This window comes from Hippoglossus hippoglossus, chromosome 21, assembly GCF_009819705.1.
Source record: "Hippoglossus hippoglossus isolate fHipHip1 chromosome 21, fHipHip1.pri, whole genome shotgun sequence".
NCBI lineage: Eukaryota > Metazoa > Chordata > Actinopteri > Pleuronectiformes > Pleuronectidae > Hippoglossus > Hippoglossus hippoglossus.
The window spans coordinates 17,127,066-17,144,913 of record NC_047171.1 but is presented as its reverse complement, the minus strand read 5'-3'; the positions used below and the strand labels follow the sequence as shown (position 1 = coordinate 17,144,913).

At 40.7% G+C, this 17,848-nt stretch overlaps 1 protein-coding gene across 4 annotated transcripts; it reads left to right on the top strand.

The window, feature by feature from the left end:
* Window positions 1-675: 675 nt before the first annotated feature.
* tfg (trafficking from ER to golgi regulator) lies at window positions 676-16,507 on the top strand. Of its 4 annotated transcripts, none has more exons than XM_034574022.1 (8): window positions 676-848; window positions 3,069-3,282; window positions 3,392-3,475; window positions 5,422-5,568; window positions 6,926-7,093; window positions 7,570-7,716; window positions 15,060-15,152; window positions 15,261-16,507. In XM_034574022.1, the coding sequence occupies exons 2-8, from the start codon at window positions 3,099-3,101 to the stop codon at window positions 15,677-15,679; spliced, it is 1,242 nt and encodes a 413-aa protein (XP_034429913.1). In that variant the 5' UTR covers window positions 676-848; window positions 3,069-3,098; the 3' UTR covers window positions 15,680-16,507. The 4 variants fall into 4 exon arrangements, with proteins under 4 accessions (XP_034429913.1, XP_034429912.1, XP_034429911.1 ...); XM_034574021.1 differs by having other exon boundaries at window positions 703-848; window positions 7,567-7,716; XM_034574020.1 differs by having other exon boundaries at window positions 703-848; window positions 6,926-7,126; window positions 15,264-16,507.
* Window positions 16,508-17,848: the final 1,341 nt, after the last annotated feature.

Below are 17,848 nucleotides of genomic sequence, written 5' to 3'. Positions count from 1 at the left end.
TTGTTGTCATGGTTTGAAGAGAATGGATGTAGAGGTGTACACAACAAAATGAAGGCATTAACTGTTTCAACCCACATACATTCCTGGGCAAAGATCTCAAGCACTTTTCAAGTTTAGCTCCATCACGTAGTCCCCTCAAGGAGGCATCTGCATGGAGTCCTGCTGCAACAGGCTCTGACAGAGGTGGGTTTTTAATATCAAAGATTACGTGAAAAGATGGTAGAGTATGAGGCAAAAATACGATGGCAATTTCTCTGAGAACAACATGCCAGTATGTTGAAATCTGCAAAAGTGTTCTCAGTGTTTACAGAGGTTTAGTTTTAATGCCTGAATCTTGCAGTTATAAGTAGGTTGCTTATAAATATATAGGCTTCTACTGTTTGTGTTAAAGTGACATTATTTAATTTTTTCTCCACATGTGCTTCTGTTTGCTCCTTCATTACGTCTTCCTCTTTCAATATCATTTTTACCTGAATACATTTTTACCATTAATAAAGGAAGTAACCCATGGTAACTGCATGTGTTGTTATGTTTTCAGGTATTTTACCTCGGCATCAGAAACCCAGTCTGTGCACATGGATAAAATATGCATTGTAAACAACATAAATAAAAAATAAAGGACTCTTCTTAACTTTAAATGTGATGTTTTATTATCTCTATGAGTCGCATCGCACTATGTCCCCAAGCTGTGCGGCTGCGCGCTGTGAATGCCACGTACTGTCTGACGTTGACAGTGAGGAGGACGCTTCCTGATGCTGGCCCGGACCCGGCTAGGCTAGCTAACATATTTTATTTTCACGGTTCGGGAGGAAAGCTGTGAAACAGCGAGGTCTAGTCGTCTGATTCAGGTAGAGGACCCTCTTTGTGTTGTGTTGTGTTTTCATCTGGTTTTAAACACGCTGCGCTTTCCGTGCTAGCAATGTTTGACTGGTATGTTGCTAGCTAAGCGGCTAGCGTTAGCCGGCTAGTGTTATGAGCTAACGCTAGGGTAGCTCGCCCGAAACAGGTGTCGAGTCATGGGATGCAGTTTCCAAATGATTCGTAACTAGTTCATTGTTGTTCAAATGAACGAGATCAGAAAATACTATTCAGTTACAAATACGTTATCGTACATAGCTCTGAATGCGTATTAAAGGGAGCTAATACAAGTTACACAGGAAAACGCTTTTGCCGACCCATTGCTAAAAAGTGAAATGAATGTATACACTTCTGCTCCAGCTCTTGTAATTATACAATGATATATTGTTGCTCTTTACTCAGAATGGCTGGTTATATTCTATAAGTGTGTTAAGCTTTGACACAGCAGTGGTGAAACGATTCAGCTAACGTTAGCATTCAGTAGATAACTACTGTTTATGGGCCACTGACCGATGACTCGGCGATTGATCGTCTGTCACGGTTAGCGTTAGCTTAATTACACCGTAATGACACTGTAAACGCTCGGTGTGGTAGAGTTAGCACCAGTAGAAAGCAGGTTGTTGTTGTCCTCTTTTACTACTAGTCTATGCTATTGCTAAACGTTAGCTACAACACAATCCCTAGCATCCAGCCAATTATTCATCTGGCTACTGGGTCAAGCAAAGCCGCAGCATTTCTGGAATTAAACTGACAGCACTGAATTGTGCAGCCGAGATCATGAGCAGGTAACGTCATAGTTAATCCAGCTGGTGCCTACACGCACCCACGATAGACATGAGGTTTTATCGCAGAATAATTACACATACTGTCAATATCTGCCAGTTTTCACCTATATGCGACGTCGTCTTATCTAATCAGACGATATTTTGGGTCAAAGTCTGCAGGGAGATGTGAGCCACCTCACTGGCTGATTGTTGACCCTTAGACCGCAGTTCAAGAGATACTGTGATGTTGGTGAACAAGATTGTTTGATCAAATCGTCTGAGCAAAGGGCATCTCTGTCCTTCTCTTCAAAAGGTGATATTTAATCAAGATGATAAAGCTCAGTAAAGATGGGTTGCTAATTTCATCATGATCTCATCAAGAAAAAGTATTGACTCTCACAGTTGCAACATCCCATGACTTCTTACCTACGTCCACAGACCCAGGCCTAAAGTTGATTATGTTATCAGTTGCATGTGGTTAATATAATGTATCTGGGATGGATAAATTCACCAACAGTTGTTATTCCTAAAAACCTCAGGTTAATTTATAAACAATACAAGGTCAGTCTCTCAATCTATCAACGAAAACAAAAAGGAGGATAGTACATCATCAGAATATATATAAAAACAAGACAAAAACAACCAGTTTGCCTTATTTAATTCAGCATAAATAACAATATATAATGGGGTGGGTGTTACCCAATACTGCATTGTGCCAAATTAATCTATAATGTCCATCCACCTTTGGGGGTAAAATATGAATATCCACATTGTGCAATATTTAAAATAAAGAACCCATTGTATGTTTTAAACTAGTAGCATACCACAAAAACGGGATATTTCCTCCCCAAAGGTGGGTGGACATACCAGGGCGGGGAGGAAATGACATCTATCAATACTGAGCAAGTGATTTTCATTATTTTCAACCATGGTCTTTCTGCACAAAGTGCAGTTTTTTTTTTTAGCTCTGCAGCATGCAAGACTTTTATTATTTGTCATCTGTCTTGTTTGTTTTCTTACTCATAAGACGGATGTTTACAAAGCATTTGAGTTTATTTCAGGTTTTTCAAGAATCCATCCTGTCTCATAAATACAGGCAATGATCTAAGCTGAGGTTCACACAAATCATGTGCTTCAGTTGTGTTCCAGCAAAAGAAGTCTCATGATACACATTGTTATAACACTGCATCACTATTGTTGTATTAGTACATCTCAATCTCCATATATCCCTGTAGAGAACATAGATTATGTTTATGAAACTTAGACATAAGAGATTTAATAAATAATAATCATGCATCTGGTTGCTGTGTGCCAATCATACAAAATCAAGTGTTTTGTTTACCTTAAGGACTAAAACTTAAATGACCTCAAACTGACATTAAGAAATACAGAATGGTAATGTTGTTGAGTTGGTTGTTTTTAACAATTTCTCCTCTTATTGTAAAGTGGTGGGAGCAGAGCAGGTCGAACTGTACAATGAACGGCCAGCTGGACCTGAGCGGGAAGCTGATCATCAAAGCACAGTTGGGTGACGACATCAGACGTATCCCTATCCACAATGAAGACATCACTTATGATGAGCTGGTGCTGATGATGCAGCGCGTCTTCAGGGGCAAACTGCAGAGTAATGATGAAGTTGCCATCAAATACAAGGATGAGGGTAAGTCCAGGGAAAAAATAAAAGTAAATGTTGATAATAACCTTTCCTCAGTTGGAGATCATTTGCAATACAGGGAATCATCTTGCATCTCTTTTCCGTTTTTTTTCAGATGACGACCTCATCACCATCTTCGACAGCTCTGACCTCTCCTTTGCAATCCAGTGTAGTAGAATACTCAAACTGACTTTGTTTGGTAAGATGTTAAAGCATTTACTTTCTCTACGAGTAAATTCTGTCTAAAGGAATCAAAAAATGTATGTCTGCAGATGTTGAATTATTCTTAATCATCATGATAACCGATATGTCCCACATCAGATGTTACAGCAACTGGTCACTGGAGGGCAGTCTAGTTTAAGTTTTACTCAACACGCCTCAGCACTCCCTTCTGACTCAGATTAGATGGAATTTCTGTGCGTCTCTAAGCATTAGTACAGCAAACAAACTGCGAAAGACCAAAGATTTATTCACAAAAGACATTTGTGGCAGTTTTACTAGTTCCTAATCATAATTTTAAATATGTGCCAGTCATTCAGGAGGCCTTAAGCAGTATGACTTTAGGTTTATGCCATAGAAGAAGAAATAATAATTCCCAAACAGCCAATAGACACACCCTAACAGGTTTAACAAGTCAAACCTGTTAGGGTGTGTCAGAATACCAACATGTTACATACAATTCAAATTTAGGGTTATTTAAGGACTGATTTGAGATAGCAAATTATTGTACAGGGATTTACACTCATGGAAACATCGACGTGAAGAAATTCAATGTTTAAGATGCATTTAGTATCAAAACCATAACGAACCATATCATCATGCTGTTTTAATTTTGTAATTTGTGATGACAACATGACGATGTGCGCTGTGCTCTACTCTGAGTCAGTCTATCCCCCAGTTGCTGCTTTTAGATATTTTTTTCCCCCTTTAAAAAAATACTTTACTTCCTCCCAGTCTAAACTGAGTCCTGGCTCATCATCACATGACATGACCTCACATGTTCTAAATTATATCTTCAGATTCAGGGAGAGCGAGAGTTTCTGGATTTTCATTGCAGCCCGTGTTTGAGCACAGTGACTCGTGACCCCGTGCAATTCTGTTCAACATTATCCACTAAGACAGGGAAACGTATGTGAGAAAAGAATGTCTGGTGATCACTATTCTCCTATTTATTCTTCATCAGTAGAATATTTCACTCCTAAATCAATTTGGAAAACAAAGGTTGAAAGAAGTGTCTCATGCCATGCAGTCCATGTAGGGTTGAATATTGTGAAGTACCTTATAATAAACTATTAACTATAATTTCATTAAGTAAACACAGTAAGTTCAAATCAGCTTTTAAGTATCTTGCCTGACTGAGAGACGAGCTGGATGGCAAACCAGTGCGCTCATGCCCAGTGTTCCCAGCTCCAGTGCCTCTCTGGCAGGGTGGAACTAATGAAGATGAGGCTCTAATTCCCTCTTTGAAAGATGATCCCTGTAATGCCAGGTGTTCAGAATGTGGAGCTAATAGAATTTGGGCAGATCATCTTTCATAATCTGCACATACTTAGTATAGAATTATCAGCTTTTCCAGACCAATGAACTGCAGAAATCAGGTATCTCCTGTGTTTATTTTACATGATAGAAAATGTTGTTTTATGTTTCATCGGTGATTGACTTTAAATGTTAATCATTATTTACTTAAACATATTTGCAGCATTTGACTCTCTTGTCAATAGTATCAGTATAGTGTCAGTATTAAGGTTCTTCAAACACTCACCAGAATCATCAGTCTGTATATTCAATCTCCTTTCTTCCAATGTGAGGTTATGCCGGTTGATATTCCTGCCAGATTATATATTTGGTTTACCATCTGCGAGGCTATTGAGATGTTTCTGTACAGTCTCACGCAGAGTTTCCTCTGAGGTCAGTTGGAGACAACAATCTTTGTCAATGATGCATAATGATGCCCTATTAATAAAGGTATTGACTCGACTGGAGGATTGTTGTATTCTGTAAAAGCAAGACTCAGGAAATATTCATCAACCTCCTGGAGGGAGCACTGAAATGTTAGTTTCAGTGCTGACAAAGTCTCCTGACCAATATCCATCAATATTTCGATTGGCTCACCTGGGTCCCCTCTCTTTGTCTTACAATCTGCAGTTAATGGTCAGCCGCGGCCTTTGGAGTCCAGCCAGGTGAAGTACCTGCGCAGGGAGCTCATCGAGCTCAGGAATAAAGTCAACAACCTCCTGGATAGTCTGGAGCCCCCCACAGAGCCTGGCCTGGCTGCCGCAGCACCGGTCAGTGGTAAGGAATCCGATACACATGTACATGTCAGTACTTGAGCAGTTAGATCAATATTGATAGATCAGTATTAGTGCACATGTGGGCTGATAAAAGAAACTGCAGTACAGAATTGCCACACAATTTTAAACCAGATAGAAATGTCAAGTTATATTTCAAGAATAGTTTGTATTGTATGTTGGTCATGATTTAAACAAATACAAATCTAAGGGGCCGCTATTAAGATTATTTTTGTTATGTTTTTATTGTAAAACAAATAACTATTGGCTAATATATCGTTATCTGGTTTTTGTTGCACTGGATCACCCACGGTCCAGCGCTACAGAATGAACTGGTGCCATCTTTTATCTCATCGGGGGGGGGGGGGGGGGGGAATTTACAGACATTGTTGCCAACTTAGCACATTTTTGCTAGATTTACTGACCCACTTACCCATTTAGTTTTGTACGTTTCTCTTTGAATCATCTTTCATGAAAACGTATAAATTCTGCCCATTGATTTGACGCACCCACATACACTTGTGCGTATAAATAGGATTTCAAGTAGAAAACAAGTTTACAACTCTTAACACCTGCATGTTATGCGCTATAGAAAACTGACTGGATCCACAACAAGCATTGTGCCCCATTAGGCGCTGGCAGATGTGCATACATGCAGCCAAACATGATGAGTTTTCTTTGTTTCGTTTTTTCTTAACAAACCTTGTGTTGGTTTTCTTAATCCGGCTGATGGGGACTGCACAGCCTTCTTAACAAGCACCACTTGTTCATAATCCACCTTCTCTGTACCGCACTCGTAAGATCTGTATCGCTCATGAACACTAGCACCAGACCGAGACAGTTTATGAGGCTTATTATTTGTCACTTTTTATACAACTGTTTGTATGAAATTATACACCACATTTGTGTTAAATTATTTACTGTATAAATACCAGTTTAGCCATTTCAGCAGTTTGATTGTGGTCACTCACTAACATACTCATAGCTCATGCAAAAATACGTCCTTCCCTTGTCATCATAACTGAACATGTTTTAAAACTGAGGAGCATGTGCTGTCAAATTACAGTATGATTTTAGACTGCTGTATTTTTCACCACTGCCTGAAAGCTGTAACTCAATGCAGTTTTTATTTCTACTGACTCCAGAAGTAGCAAATATTCATATATAATTTGGCTTGAATCAAAGGTTGATTAAACAGACGTGATGTTAGGTTAGTTTTCCCCATTTACAGCATGTTATTGTTCATAGTGTAATAACAAGTATGTTTATAATTGACCCAAATTGTTACATATATTACTCTATTGCCACATTTTTTCCTCTTCCTTGCTGGTCTTTAAAACTTTCTCTGTCTATGTTTCTAGAATCAGTGGACGGACGTGAAGGCAAAGTTGTGGCAGGAGACCCCACAGTGAAACAGGCCACTCCGGTCAGTGCGGCTAGCATGTCAGCCTTCGACCCTTTAAAGAACCAGGACGAGGTCAGCAAGAATGTCATCTCTGCTTTCGGCCTGAGTGAGGACCAGGCACAAGGTACAGCCCACCGTCGAGCTGCAGAAATTAAAGGTGCTGTCTTAAGGTAGTCATGTGAAAAAGTAAGTTCTCCACATGGACATTTTTTAACATATTTGAACAAACACACATTTGAACCTCTTGGAAACAGTGTCTGTGACGTACTCAAACACATTACATGCAAGATTTTCATGATTTAAATAAAATAAAATAAAACAGCCATTCATCACACCTTTAAATCCATAAATTTAGAATCCTGTGTTCCAGATACCAACAAGATTTTGTTGAAGTATGTCACCTTTTATCTGCAGACACTGCATGTGAGAGGATCAAATGTTTGCTTGTTCAAATATTCCGAAAAAGTGAACAAAATCCATGGGATGGCCCTATGTTTTTTCACATGACTGTATTTGTTTTGTTTCAGTGTGTGGTTGTCATGTGGAGTGGTCATATATATATATACTCAATGTCCATCTCTGTCTTTTTTACCTGAGTAGCTCCCCCATCAATTGCAGCAGAGGAGCGCTCAGGAACCCCTGACAGCATCGCCTCCTCCTCATCTGCGGCCCCTCCGCCAGGAGTACCGCCCCAACCACAGGCTCCCTATCCTGGAGTACAGCAGGGACCCCCAGCTGGCATGGATGGTGAGACACGTCCACACACAGATATTTCCTAAAAAAGCCCACTTGTTCATGTCATGTTTACCGCATATAGCTAAACACACAGACGGAAGCAGATATGTGGTGTAAAGTCCTAAAGACCACAGGGAGTCGGAGACCCTGCAGTTTGTATGGTTAAGCAATTCCATGTGTTTTACAGTTTTGCTGTTATATGTGATGTTTATCCAACATTATGACCAAAGTAGCCTCATTACATATGACATCATGTTGAGCCAGACAGTTGGAATATATTGCCCTAAAATACGGATCCAATTTGTTTTCAAAAGAGTTCTTCCTGGGCTCATATAACCTTAGTGTAGGAAGCCTATATCTGGTAACTCCTAGCTGATCTTATCTAGTTTACAGAACAAATCATTTAACATTCCCATTTGCAGTATTGGTTTCTGTAGTAGAGGTGGCAGACGACTAACCAGACAGATAAATAATTCCCCAAGTTTTGCTTCACTTCATGAGTCATTTTAATCTCAAGATTTATCTAACCTCAAATCTAGAGTCTAATCAAATGTTTCATAATACAAAGAAGGAAATCAGTGTGTCAGAGGGGTCAAAAGTGCATGAATATTACAGAAAAATACACAGAAACACAAAAGAGATAAGAAAAAACAGGCAGCACTACGAAAACTGTGCTTTGTCTCTGGCAGCACTCTGAAGGTGCTGAGTTCTGCATTTGTGCCCCCTGCTGGTGCAAACTGCTCTTCAACGACGCATCCTAGTGAAAATATCCCTGCTAGCCTACTTGTGCATCCAGTAAAATGCAAAACAGCATAATTGATAAGTCAATCAACAGGAAAGTAATAAGCAACTACTTTGTTTCTTGATTAATAATCATAGTCACTTTTAAAGCAAAACATTGCCAAATATTTTATGGTTACAGCCTCTCAAATAGACAGAGCTCTCCCTCATTTCAAATTAAATATTTTGAGGTATTTATTTTGTACTTTTGGCCCCTGTGAAGTTGTGATGGGCATTTTTGGATAATTCCTTGATGTGTCATTGACAAAATGATAAATCTGAAAAATAATTGGCAGATTAATTGATAAGAAATTAGTTGCAGCCCCGGAAATGTTTATAGTTCAGTCCTCTCTTAACTCTAGTCATGCATGTACTGTACATACTGTACATAATACTTGCATAATTCTGTACAAGCCAATGTACATACAGTACATGTATGACCCCATACTGTTCTTCATCCTGTTATGCAAGTTTTTTCTTCTTTCTTTCTTTCTTTCTATCTTGCCAACTACTTTTCAGATATATCGTTCAGTCAATGAAACATCAAAGAACTGTCCAAAATTGCCAATCACAACTTCACAGAGCCAGGAGTACAAAATTAATACCTCAAAATATTTGGTTTGCAATGATGCATGTTGAAGAAAGGCAGGAAATGGTCCCACTTGAGATTCTGGAACCAGAGAATATTTGGCATTTCATGTCACTCTTGACTGACCCACTTTTATTCATGTGTAATTTAGTTGCACGAAAGAATATTCTCAGAGAATGTCAGTCCCTGTTACTGCCATTGTTTAGTGATCTGTGTTTACTTACCCTCTCTATATTTCTCACTGGAACCCAGACAGTATCACTTTCATCCTGTCAATAATCCTTAGTCGATTAGATTAGGTATATTTGATATGAAGAGAGCAACAGAAACTGATAAAATGTTACAAATAATTTAAATCAACAAAACAAATTGAAGATTAACTAATCATTGGATGAGTGTATATCCAGAATCGTAGTTACCAATTGACATTGACAAATGTTTGCAGCCAACAGGTTCACAGTCTCTTGTACTAAGAGCTTTTCAACTTTTTTTTACTTTTTTGGTAATCAAATCCATTCTGTTGTTAAAACAGAGGGTTTCATTGAATCACTATGGTCGAGTCTTCATCACACTTTGTAAACAAGAGTATCCATCAAATTAAATTGATCTAACTCAGAGGAGGCCTTATTGCAGCTCTCCCCCTGTGTGGGATTTTTAATATGATGTTTCAGATACAAATTAAAGCTTCAGATCAAGATAAATGTACGAAGGATTAGTGAGTATGTTGTCAAAAAAGTATTTTTTACTTTGCTTATTTTCTCTGAGTACTCTCAGGGACGTGACTCAGGGGTTTGGTCTTCTTTGCCAATATCCCATGTCTTTTTTCCCTTACTTCTAACTTAACTTAAGGGAATTCCCTTGTTTTCCATTTTTGTTTTGAAGAAAGTCCCAGGCAGGTGCAGCCATGAAGGTGAAGCATTTTGTGTGGTTAACCACTCTACAGTAAGCAGACTGGATTGTTTTCAGCTCATGGTTTGGCCCAGATAAGGCGAATGGAGCTAAAAAAGATGCCTTGTGTTGCACCCTACGAGAGCTGTAACTTGCTCTTCGAACGATCACACCTGCAACACTAAAAACCAGCGCACATGTGCTATGAATTCTTCCATTTTAACTGGTGGTTTGTGGTGTGGCCTGGTTGGCGTTGCAGGGACTATCCTCCCAGTATGAGTTAAGAGGGTCCAGAAGTGTTACTCATTCAGTGTTGGCCGGTGAGGCACCATGTTGCATACTAACCGCTCAACAGAAGGCTGTTCATGGTTTTTTTTTCGTTCCATTAACACAAGGACAGAGAGAAACAACAGACCTTGTTTAATTAATGACTTGTTCTTGCCGACCTGATGTTTGATTCTGATGCGGTGACGAGGGGACATCATTGTGGAGGTCTAACCCTCGGTCCAAGCTCTGCATGGGTTTGAAATTGGCAGTTCGGCTTAGCTTACTGCGAGGAATGATAGGGCATGGGTTTGTGGAACTGTTATTGTTGAGTAATAGTTTCAAGTTGCTCACGCTCCATCAACATTACACCGCATCTGTCTTGCTCTGTGACGGTTGCGTGCAAGTTGACATTGTGTCTTTTTTAGTATATTTCATTTAAATTATGATTATTAATGTGTAGTATGTCAGGTGCATATTTAATCCACAGTTAGGTTATTAAAACAACATTACATCCAGTTTATTGTTAAGTAAGACACATTTAGAACAGGAACAGGGGGTTAAATGAAAGGTTTCTCATCTGATGCGGCTGTTGAAGTATGTCAGCCACCTAAGGGAATCTCTGGTCTAAGATCAAGTACTGGATTTCAGAAGGTAGATGTGAATAATAAGTAGGAGGGCTGTCACTTTTTCCATAAATCAAGTCTCAACGTCTGTTGGGTGAAACCCACGGATTTATCGTCATTCCTTTAATGTCCAGTTGCATGGTACAAAGTTGCCAAACAGCCTCGCCTTTGCTCATTGTTTTACCGTCTAAGGTATAGAACACAAAACACCTGTCATTTCTCAGATGCTTTGGTGTCGTGATTGACCGCTCAGAACGGATTTAAGCTTAGAATATAACCCCATTAAATTAATGTTCAAATTTTGTATAAAAAGTTACACTCCTATTAAGTAGGCTGAACCCCCTGTTTGATCAGATATTAACTCAGCTGAAGTCTCAGCATTTTTGTACCAGATGCAGGGTAATTATCCTGCATCTGTAACCAGAGGTGGGTTTTTACTTTCCTGTGGAGGGAGACAAGTAAAAAGATAATGCACCCACTGAGATCAGTAAAGTGTTGATATTACCCACATTGGCAGCTCTGGCTAGTTTCCGTCTAATGGCAGGTTATTAAGGTACTTCCAAGCCCAGCAGTAGACAATGAACGCCCTCTCTGTATCATTACCTTACAGTTTCCACTCTTCATCTCTTTTCTTAAATCCAAAGCTGCAGATGGTTGGCAAACAGAGACATGAGCTCGATCCTGCCCAGCCTCCTCTCCCGCTCAGCCGTTTCCTCACCCTTTGTCCTTGCATTATTCCCGTCTCTGCTTTCAGACTGTTTGTCAGTATGACATCCTCAAGGCAAAACAGAAACCCAGTCGATGCACGAGAATTTAAAAAAGGTAATACATGAGATTCGGCGCCAGCTCAGCATGTGTGAACTTTTAAAGGTAGCCTTAAGCTCACTTTTAATGCAAGCTTAGATTACTTGTTACCATAAGAATTCAGCTAACGAGATCCATAAGCAAATGGTAAACATTTCAACCTGTTGTCTCTCAGATGCTGATGGACCCTTGGCAGTAATTTAAATCAGTGCAAGAATGAAACTGTAAACGTGGACATTTAATTTAACAGCAGCTGAGACATTTGCGTGCAAGTCTTTATCAGTTGGGCAGACGTCTGTTTGTGTGTGATATATTTATTTTAAAATGGGGCTGTGCATGCGCCGAGGTCAGCAGAACTACAGCCAAACACTTCTTTGTTCCATTGAACATTATTCTTCTAACTTGGGGATTTTTTCCTGCAACAATGCTACGCTGTCTTCAATGAGTCCCTGGTCATTTCCTCGTCCGATATTTGACTTCTTGGCTACATTGGAGTAAAATGCTGGTCAGCGGGGTCAAACGGTTATTCTCCCATCCCTCTTACATAACACTCATGATGGATTACAGACCAGGGAGGACAGAAGGAGAAGCCAGTTTCACACACATGCAGTTTCACACAATAAAGCGCACGGTGTTCATGTTTAAGTTGCTGTCAGAGAGATAACAGATGGTGCATCACTTCAGTGCCTATAAAAAGACACCAGAGAGGTACATAGTTTCTAGCTAAATATTTAGTTGTCAAGTGTCTTCCTGACCAATCCAAAATATTTGGCCTCTACTAGAGAAAAAAGAGTCTTAGCTGCATGGACTACTAGCCAAAACATTTATGACCACAGCTGCACAGACATGCACTCTTAATGGTAAGTTTGGTCATTTGTTTCTGAAACACTTTATCTTATGTATTGAAATCCTCCTGAATAGTCTACGAATATATAATGGCTGGAAAAAAACGAAAAAAGAACCCAGTGCCTGTGGACCGCGTAGGACTATTATAAACACCACCAGTCATTGCACTGCCTGCACCAGTTTTCAGCCAGTTGTCGGGCAGTGTGCGTTCATATGTTCTCGGGGGAATACCTTTGACGACTGGGCTGATGGAAGGGGAGGGATGTATCGGTTGCATATTTTCAAAGTGTTGCCTGCTCTTAATAACCTTTCCAGGCCTACCAACCCTATCTTTAAGATGTTGGCAGCAGATTCGTGATGTCCTGAAAGTTGTGAGGTGTAGTCCCATGGAAGCACATCCGTCACATGTTGCAACATCCTTGAGCTGATTCATGGTTTGTTCCTCCTCTGGCCACTATGGACGCTGGGGACTGGTAGCACCTCATGAGCCTTATCGTGTTGGTCATAATCATTTGACTTTTATCAAAGTAGCTCAGGTCTTTGCATCTGCCCAATTCTACGTTATCCAACACATTGACCGCGAGAGCCAGCTGTTCTCCTTCCATCTGATGTATCCCAGAGTCTGACGTGAGCTGTTCTTACAGATGAAGTGAATAACAAGATTATCTTGTGAGTGATCGTAATGTTTTGGCTCACTTGTGTATACTTATTCAAATGTGCTAACAGAAAGTGTATTTTCTTGAAGTCTAGGCTCTGCATGGAATGGTTTCAATTATGAACCATTGGATACAAAATGAGGATTTTCTTCAATTGGAGAGTATAATGATGATCTCTGACAGGACAGAATAATTCAATAGTTCTTAGTCTCCTTTTAACATTGCACTGTTTTGAACTCTCAAGAACAGAATGCAGCCACAGCATCAACCCTCCCTAAAGACTGGAAAATCAGACACCCGGTGCAGCCGTCTCTCGTTGTGCCTTCTCTCTTTTCATTTGTTGTCACTCCAGGTTTAAATGCCAGCCAGGAGATTTTGAGTAAGATTTAGGCCTTGTTCAGGGAGAACACTAGTTTGCCAAGTCCTTGCATGTTTGTTGAGCATGCAGGCATTCAGTGGAAAATGTAATGAGCAAATTAAAATAATTGGGAAAGTAATTTTCCATGTTTTTTGAAACTTGCAATGGCATCACTGTCAAGCAAAAGAGTAATGATCATAGACGTACTATTCAGATGTGGTTGATATGTTTAACTTGATGCTTCAGGTTCCTTGGATACTCAGAGGCTTCTTGAAGAAATCTGTCATCACTGAGATGTTATAGTGGATTTGATGATGGCTGTCCTCCACATGTGCACATAGACAGTGTGGTGGACTGGTGAAAATATAACATAGTTAGAGTGACTGCCTGCCGGACTGTAGCGTTTGCCCTGATGCAGGAAAATTTGCCCAGCGCCATGAATATTTATCTGCTTGAAGCACCTCACTCGTGGATACATGTGTCAGCCATATTGTAAGGGGGATTGATTACCTCTTTCTCTTGTTTCCGTGTGTTTACATCTGCTGAGTCACCTGCACGCTGCTCTGTGGCTCTGAGCCAATCCTGACTGTAACGTGCCACCAGGATTTGTGGGCACCAGACTTGAGGTTGCAGCTGTCTCCATCGAAGCGGTTGTGTGTTCTTTTTTCCAGATGCACAGGTGTTTCCATGAAGACACAGACCCCACTTAACACTTTATCACTGTATGTGCCTTGATGTACTACTTAGGTATGTGTTATTCAACAGAAAAGTGAACATGCAACCAAAAAGCATTAAAAAATAATTTGCTATTAAATTCCTGCCAGATTGTGTTTTAGAGAGATGGATGTAATTACCCCCATTTCACCCAGTATTTATTCTTCGAAACTATAAACTCTGTCAGTATGTGGTCTGTGGAGGTAGCCTCTAAAATTATAGTCAAAAAGCTACTCCAGATTTCAACACTTGAAATTACACAGAAAGAACATTGAGGCTTTGTGGCATTTATCCAATCACTGATCAGTGTAATTGGTGTGTGAGAGCCTGTAAAGACGTTGAAACTTGATCTCACATGTAGTCCATAAATGGGACTCATGTCTGATGTGGTTGGCTGTTTTTTTTAGCTAGATATCAATTGGTATATGTTGATTATAACGGAATGGTGAAACTGCAAGTCCGCTTCTCAAGTCAGTGGTTCCCCAAGCCCCTGGTGTGGGGTAGCACTGACTTTGGTTCCATGAAGTAAACCAAGACAGATTACTATCAGATTTGTCATTTGGCCAAAGGTGACTCGAATGAAGTGTCAACTAGAATGGCTCCGTAGAGTGCATACGTCTGCCAGGGCCCAACAATCAAGCTGCCCAAATTTTTCACACTCATATATCAGTTCGCTAAATATGCCAAGTTTGGTTGTAATCCGTCCAGTAGAATTTGTGTAATCTTGCTTACAAGCAAACAAATTTACCAACAAACATACAGTGGTGAGAAGGGATGTAATGGATAGTAAAAATCTTTTGTTCTGATCATGTTGATCCTTGTCTCTTCAGGTCAGGTGTATCAACAGTACCAGGCTCCAGGTGGATACCAGCAACCTGGTGCCCCACCACAGCAGCAGCAGCAGTATGGTATGCAGTACCCTGGTAAGAGTGAAAATGGTTACGATTAAAAATAACAGGGTTGCTTCTGTGTTGTGAAGTTAGTCATCTTCTCTCTCAGAGTGAATTAAAGAGACTTGCTTCCTTTCTCAGCAGGATATAGCCCTCAGCCCGGAGCCCCTCAGCCTGGCCCCCCACAGCAGCAGCAGCAGCAGCAGTTTCAGAACTACGCCCCTCCCTCCTCCCAGGCTCCCGCCCCTGGCCCAGCCCCAGCCCCCGCCCCAGCCCCGGGCTTCCAAGGTGGCCAGCAGCAGCCCCATCCACCTCAGGGAGGCCAGCAGTATCCACCAGGAGCCTTCCCTCCCCAAAACTATACCTCCCAGGCCTCCCAGCCTGCTAACTACAGCCTGCCGCCCAGCTCCCAGCCTAGCCCCGGGTACCAGCCCCGCCAGGCATACACCGCACCTCCAGGCACCACTGTCACCCCTCCACCAGGAGCTGGTAACCCGTATGCCCGCAACCGCCCCACTTACGGCCAGGGCTACACTCAGCCAGGCCCTGGGTACCGGTAAAAAGAGGACAGCTGATGTTACTGATCCTCACACACACCCCAAACCCCCTCCCCTCTGTGTGGCTCCAGCTGTTCTGATTGGGTGCAGGAAACATGGTTGACTGCTCTATAGTCCCTTTCTCGTACAAATATCAAGTCCAAATATGAAGCAAGCTACCCCCTCCCCTCCTTTGCCCCAGTCTGATGGTTAGTGTTTGTCTCTTCAACATACCACAGTGTTCTGACCCTGCTGTGTTTCCCACATTATTTTCCCCTCCTGTCAACATCACCACCCTCCGCTCTGCCCACCCGTCCCTGTCATTGTAACACAGTCTGTATGCACACACCTGGGAGACCAAAACAGGCTGTTGCACAAACAGTTTGTTGTTCTTTTCATGGTAACACTTTTTTTTGCGAGCAACAATTCCGCATATATGTCACACATGTCAGTGACAAACATCTCAACCGCTTGTGTTGCGTTAACGTTGCTTAGATGCATTTATAAGACACTAAATGAAAAGTTACCCCTTCGTTGTTTTGTTCTCTTGTGTTTATTTCATCTATTTTACCACCATGTCGGTATTAATGATGTGTTCTTGACTCTGCCCCGGGTTGGGAACACTAGCTAGGTGATGGCTTGTGGGAGGTGTAGGTCCCAGTGTAATGAAGAAGGCTTCTTTTGTTCTAGCTCGTAATATCACCTTCAAAAAAAGTTTGTTATTCCTCTTTTTTTCTCTGATCACTGGTTTTTACTAATATATCAAATCAAATTTCACCTTCAAATGAGATTAGTTGTTTATGTATAAACTGTAACATTTTTTTCTTTAACCTAATAAATGATTGAGACCCAGCTGGAGTATGTTTTTTTTTTTTTCATATTTTTATTTTGTGTTGCACTTGGCACCATGGTCTCGCCGTCTCTCTCTCTCTGTTAACACTCTATTGGTGGTTTATGAGTTCATGCTTCTGTCAAGTTTGGCTTCTCTCTTCCCTCTACTCGATGTGAATTTGGAAAGCTGTGGTAACAGTGGTGTTAATATTTAGTTTTCTTGCCTGTGGGTTGTGGTGGGACTGGGACATGAGGCACAGGGAGCATGTGGTTAGTCTTGCATGCCTAACCATCGCACTGAGAGCAATGAACTACATGCACACGGTTTATTTAAGATAATCAAGAAACGGGTGTTCAGCTACTCTCCACCGAGTCTGTGCCAATTGAAATCATTTGTTTTAGATTGGTCCGTCCAATATAAATTCTCCTGCAATATTGACACAGTTAGCACAAAGTTAGGATAAAGTTAGTTTATCAAGTCTGACTAATGTCGACCTCTGGATTTGATTTCTCAATTGTATCATTCATCCAGTGGTTCATCCAAATCAGGTCAATTTGTACTGAGAACAACAGTGCTGTTGTTAATGCACATAGTTTGATTAACCTCCAAAGGGGCCCCACACGTAACTAAACAGTGTCATTATTTCCCTCGGCACTCAGGCACAGTACGTCACACATAATACTAGAAAGGCACTCAGAAGAGCACATACCTCCCTGATGGCAGTCTCCTTATGAATCCACATTTAAATTCCCCACATCCGGATTCTTTCTTGGATTTGCACCCAAAATTGCAGACCATCAGTCCCCTTAACGTGCCTGGTTGTTTTCATCAAGATTCATGAATTATTCCCTGGTAAATCTGTGAAAATGCCCCAAGAAGGTTCTGTCTCGGCCTGTGTCCCATTCTTCCACCAAGTTTCATGGAAATCTGTCCAGTGGTTTTTGCTTAATCCTGCTGACAAACAAACCTGTAGAATGGCACAAAGCCAAACAGTCCCCTTAAATTCAATCAAAAAGGACCAAATTTCATACACTCTTTGATATCAGTCCCTTTAAATATGTATTATTTTCATCAAGATCCATAAATTATTCCCCAGGAAAAGGGTGAAAATATCAAAGAAATAACTATACATATTCATAAAATATATAATATGTTTCAAAATCAACTGGCAAGCGATCAAACCAACAAATGGGTGAAAACTTAACCTTGGATGAGACACTGAGGTGCAAACAGTTTTGCCTCCTACATTAATGTCATTTTAATCAAGAGCGGCAGTTTTGATCATCACATCTCTTGGCAGGAAGGCAAATGTAAGTATAAAAGTAGAAAATTGTGCTTCCAAAAATGTTAAACCTTTCCAT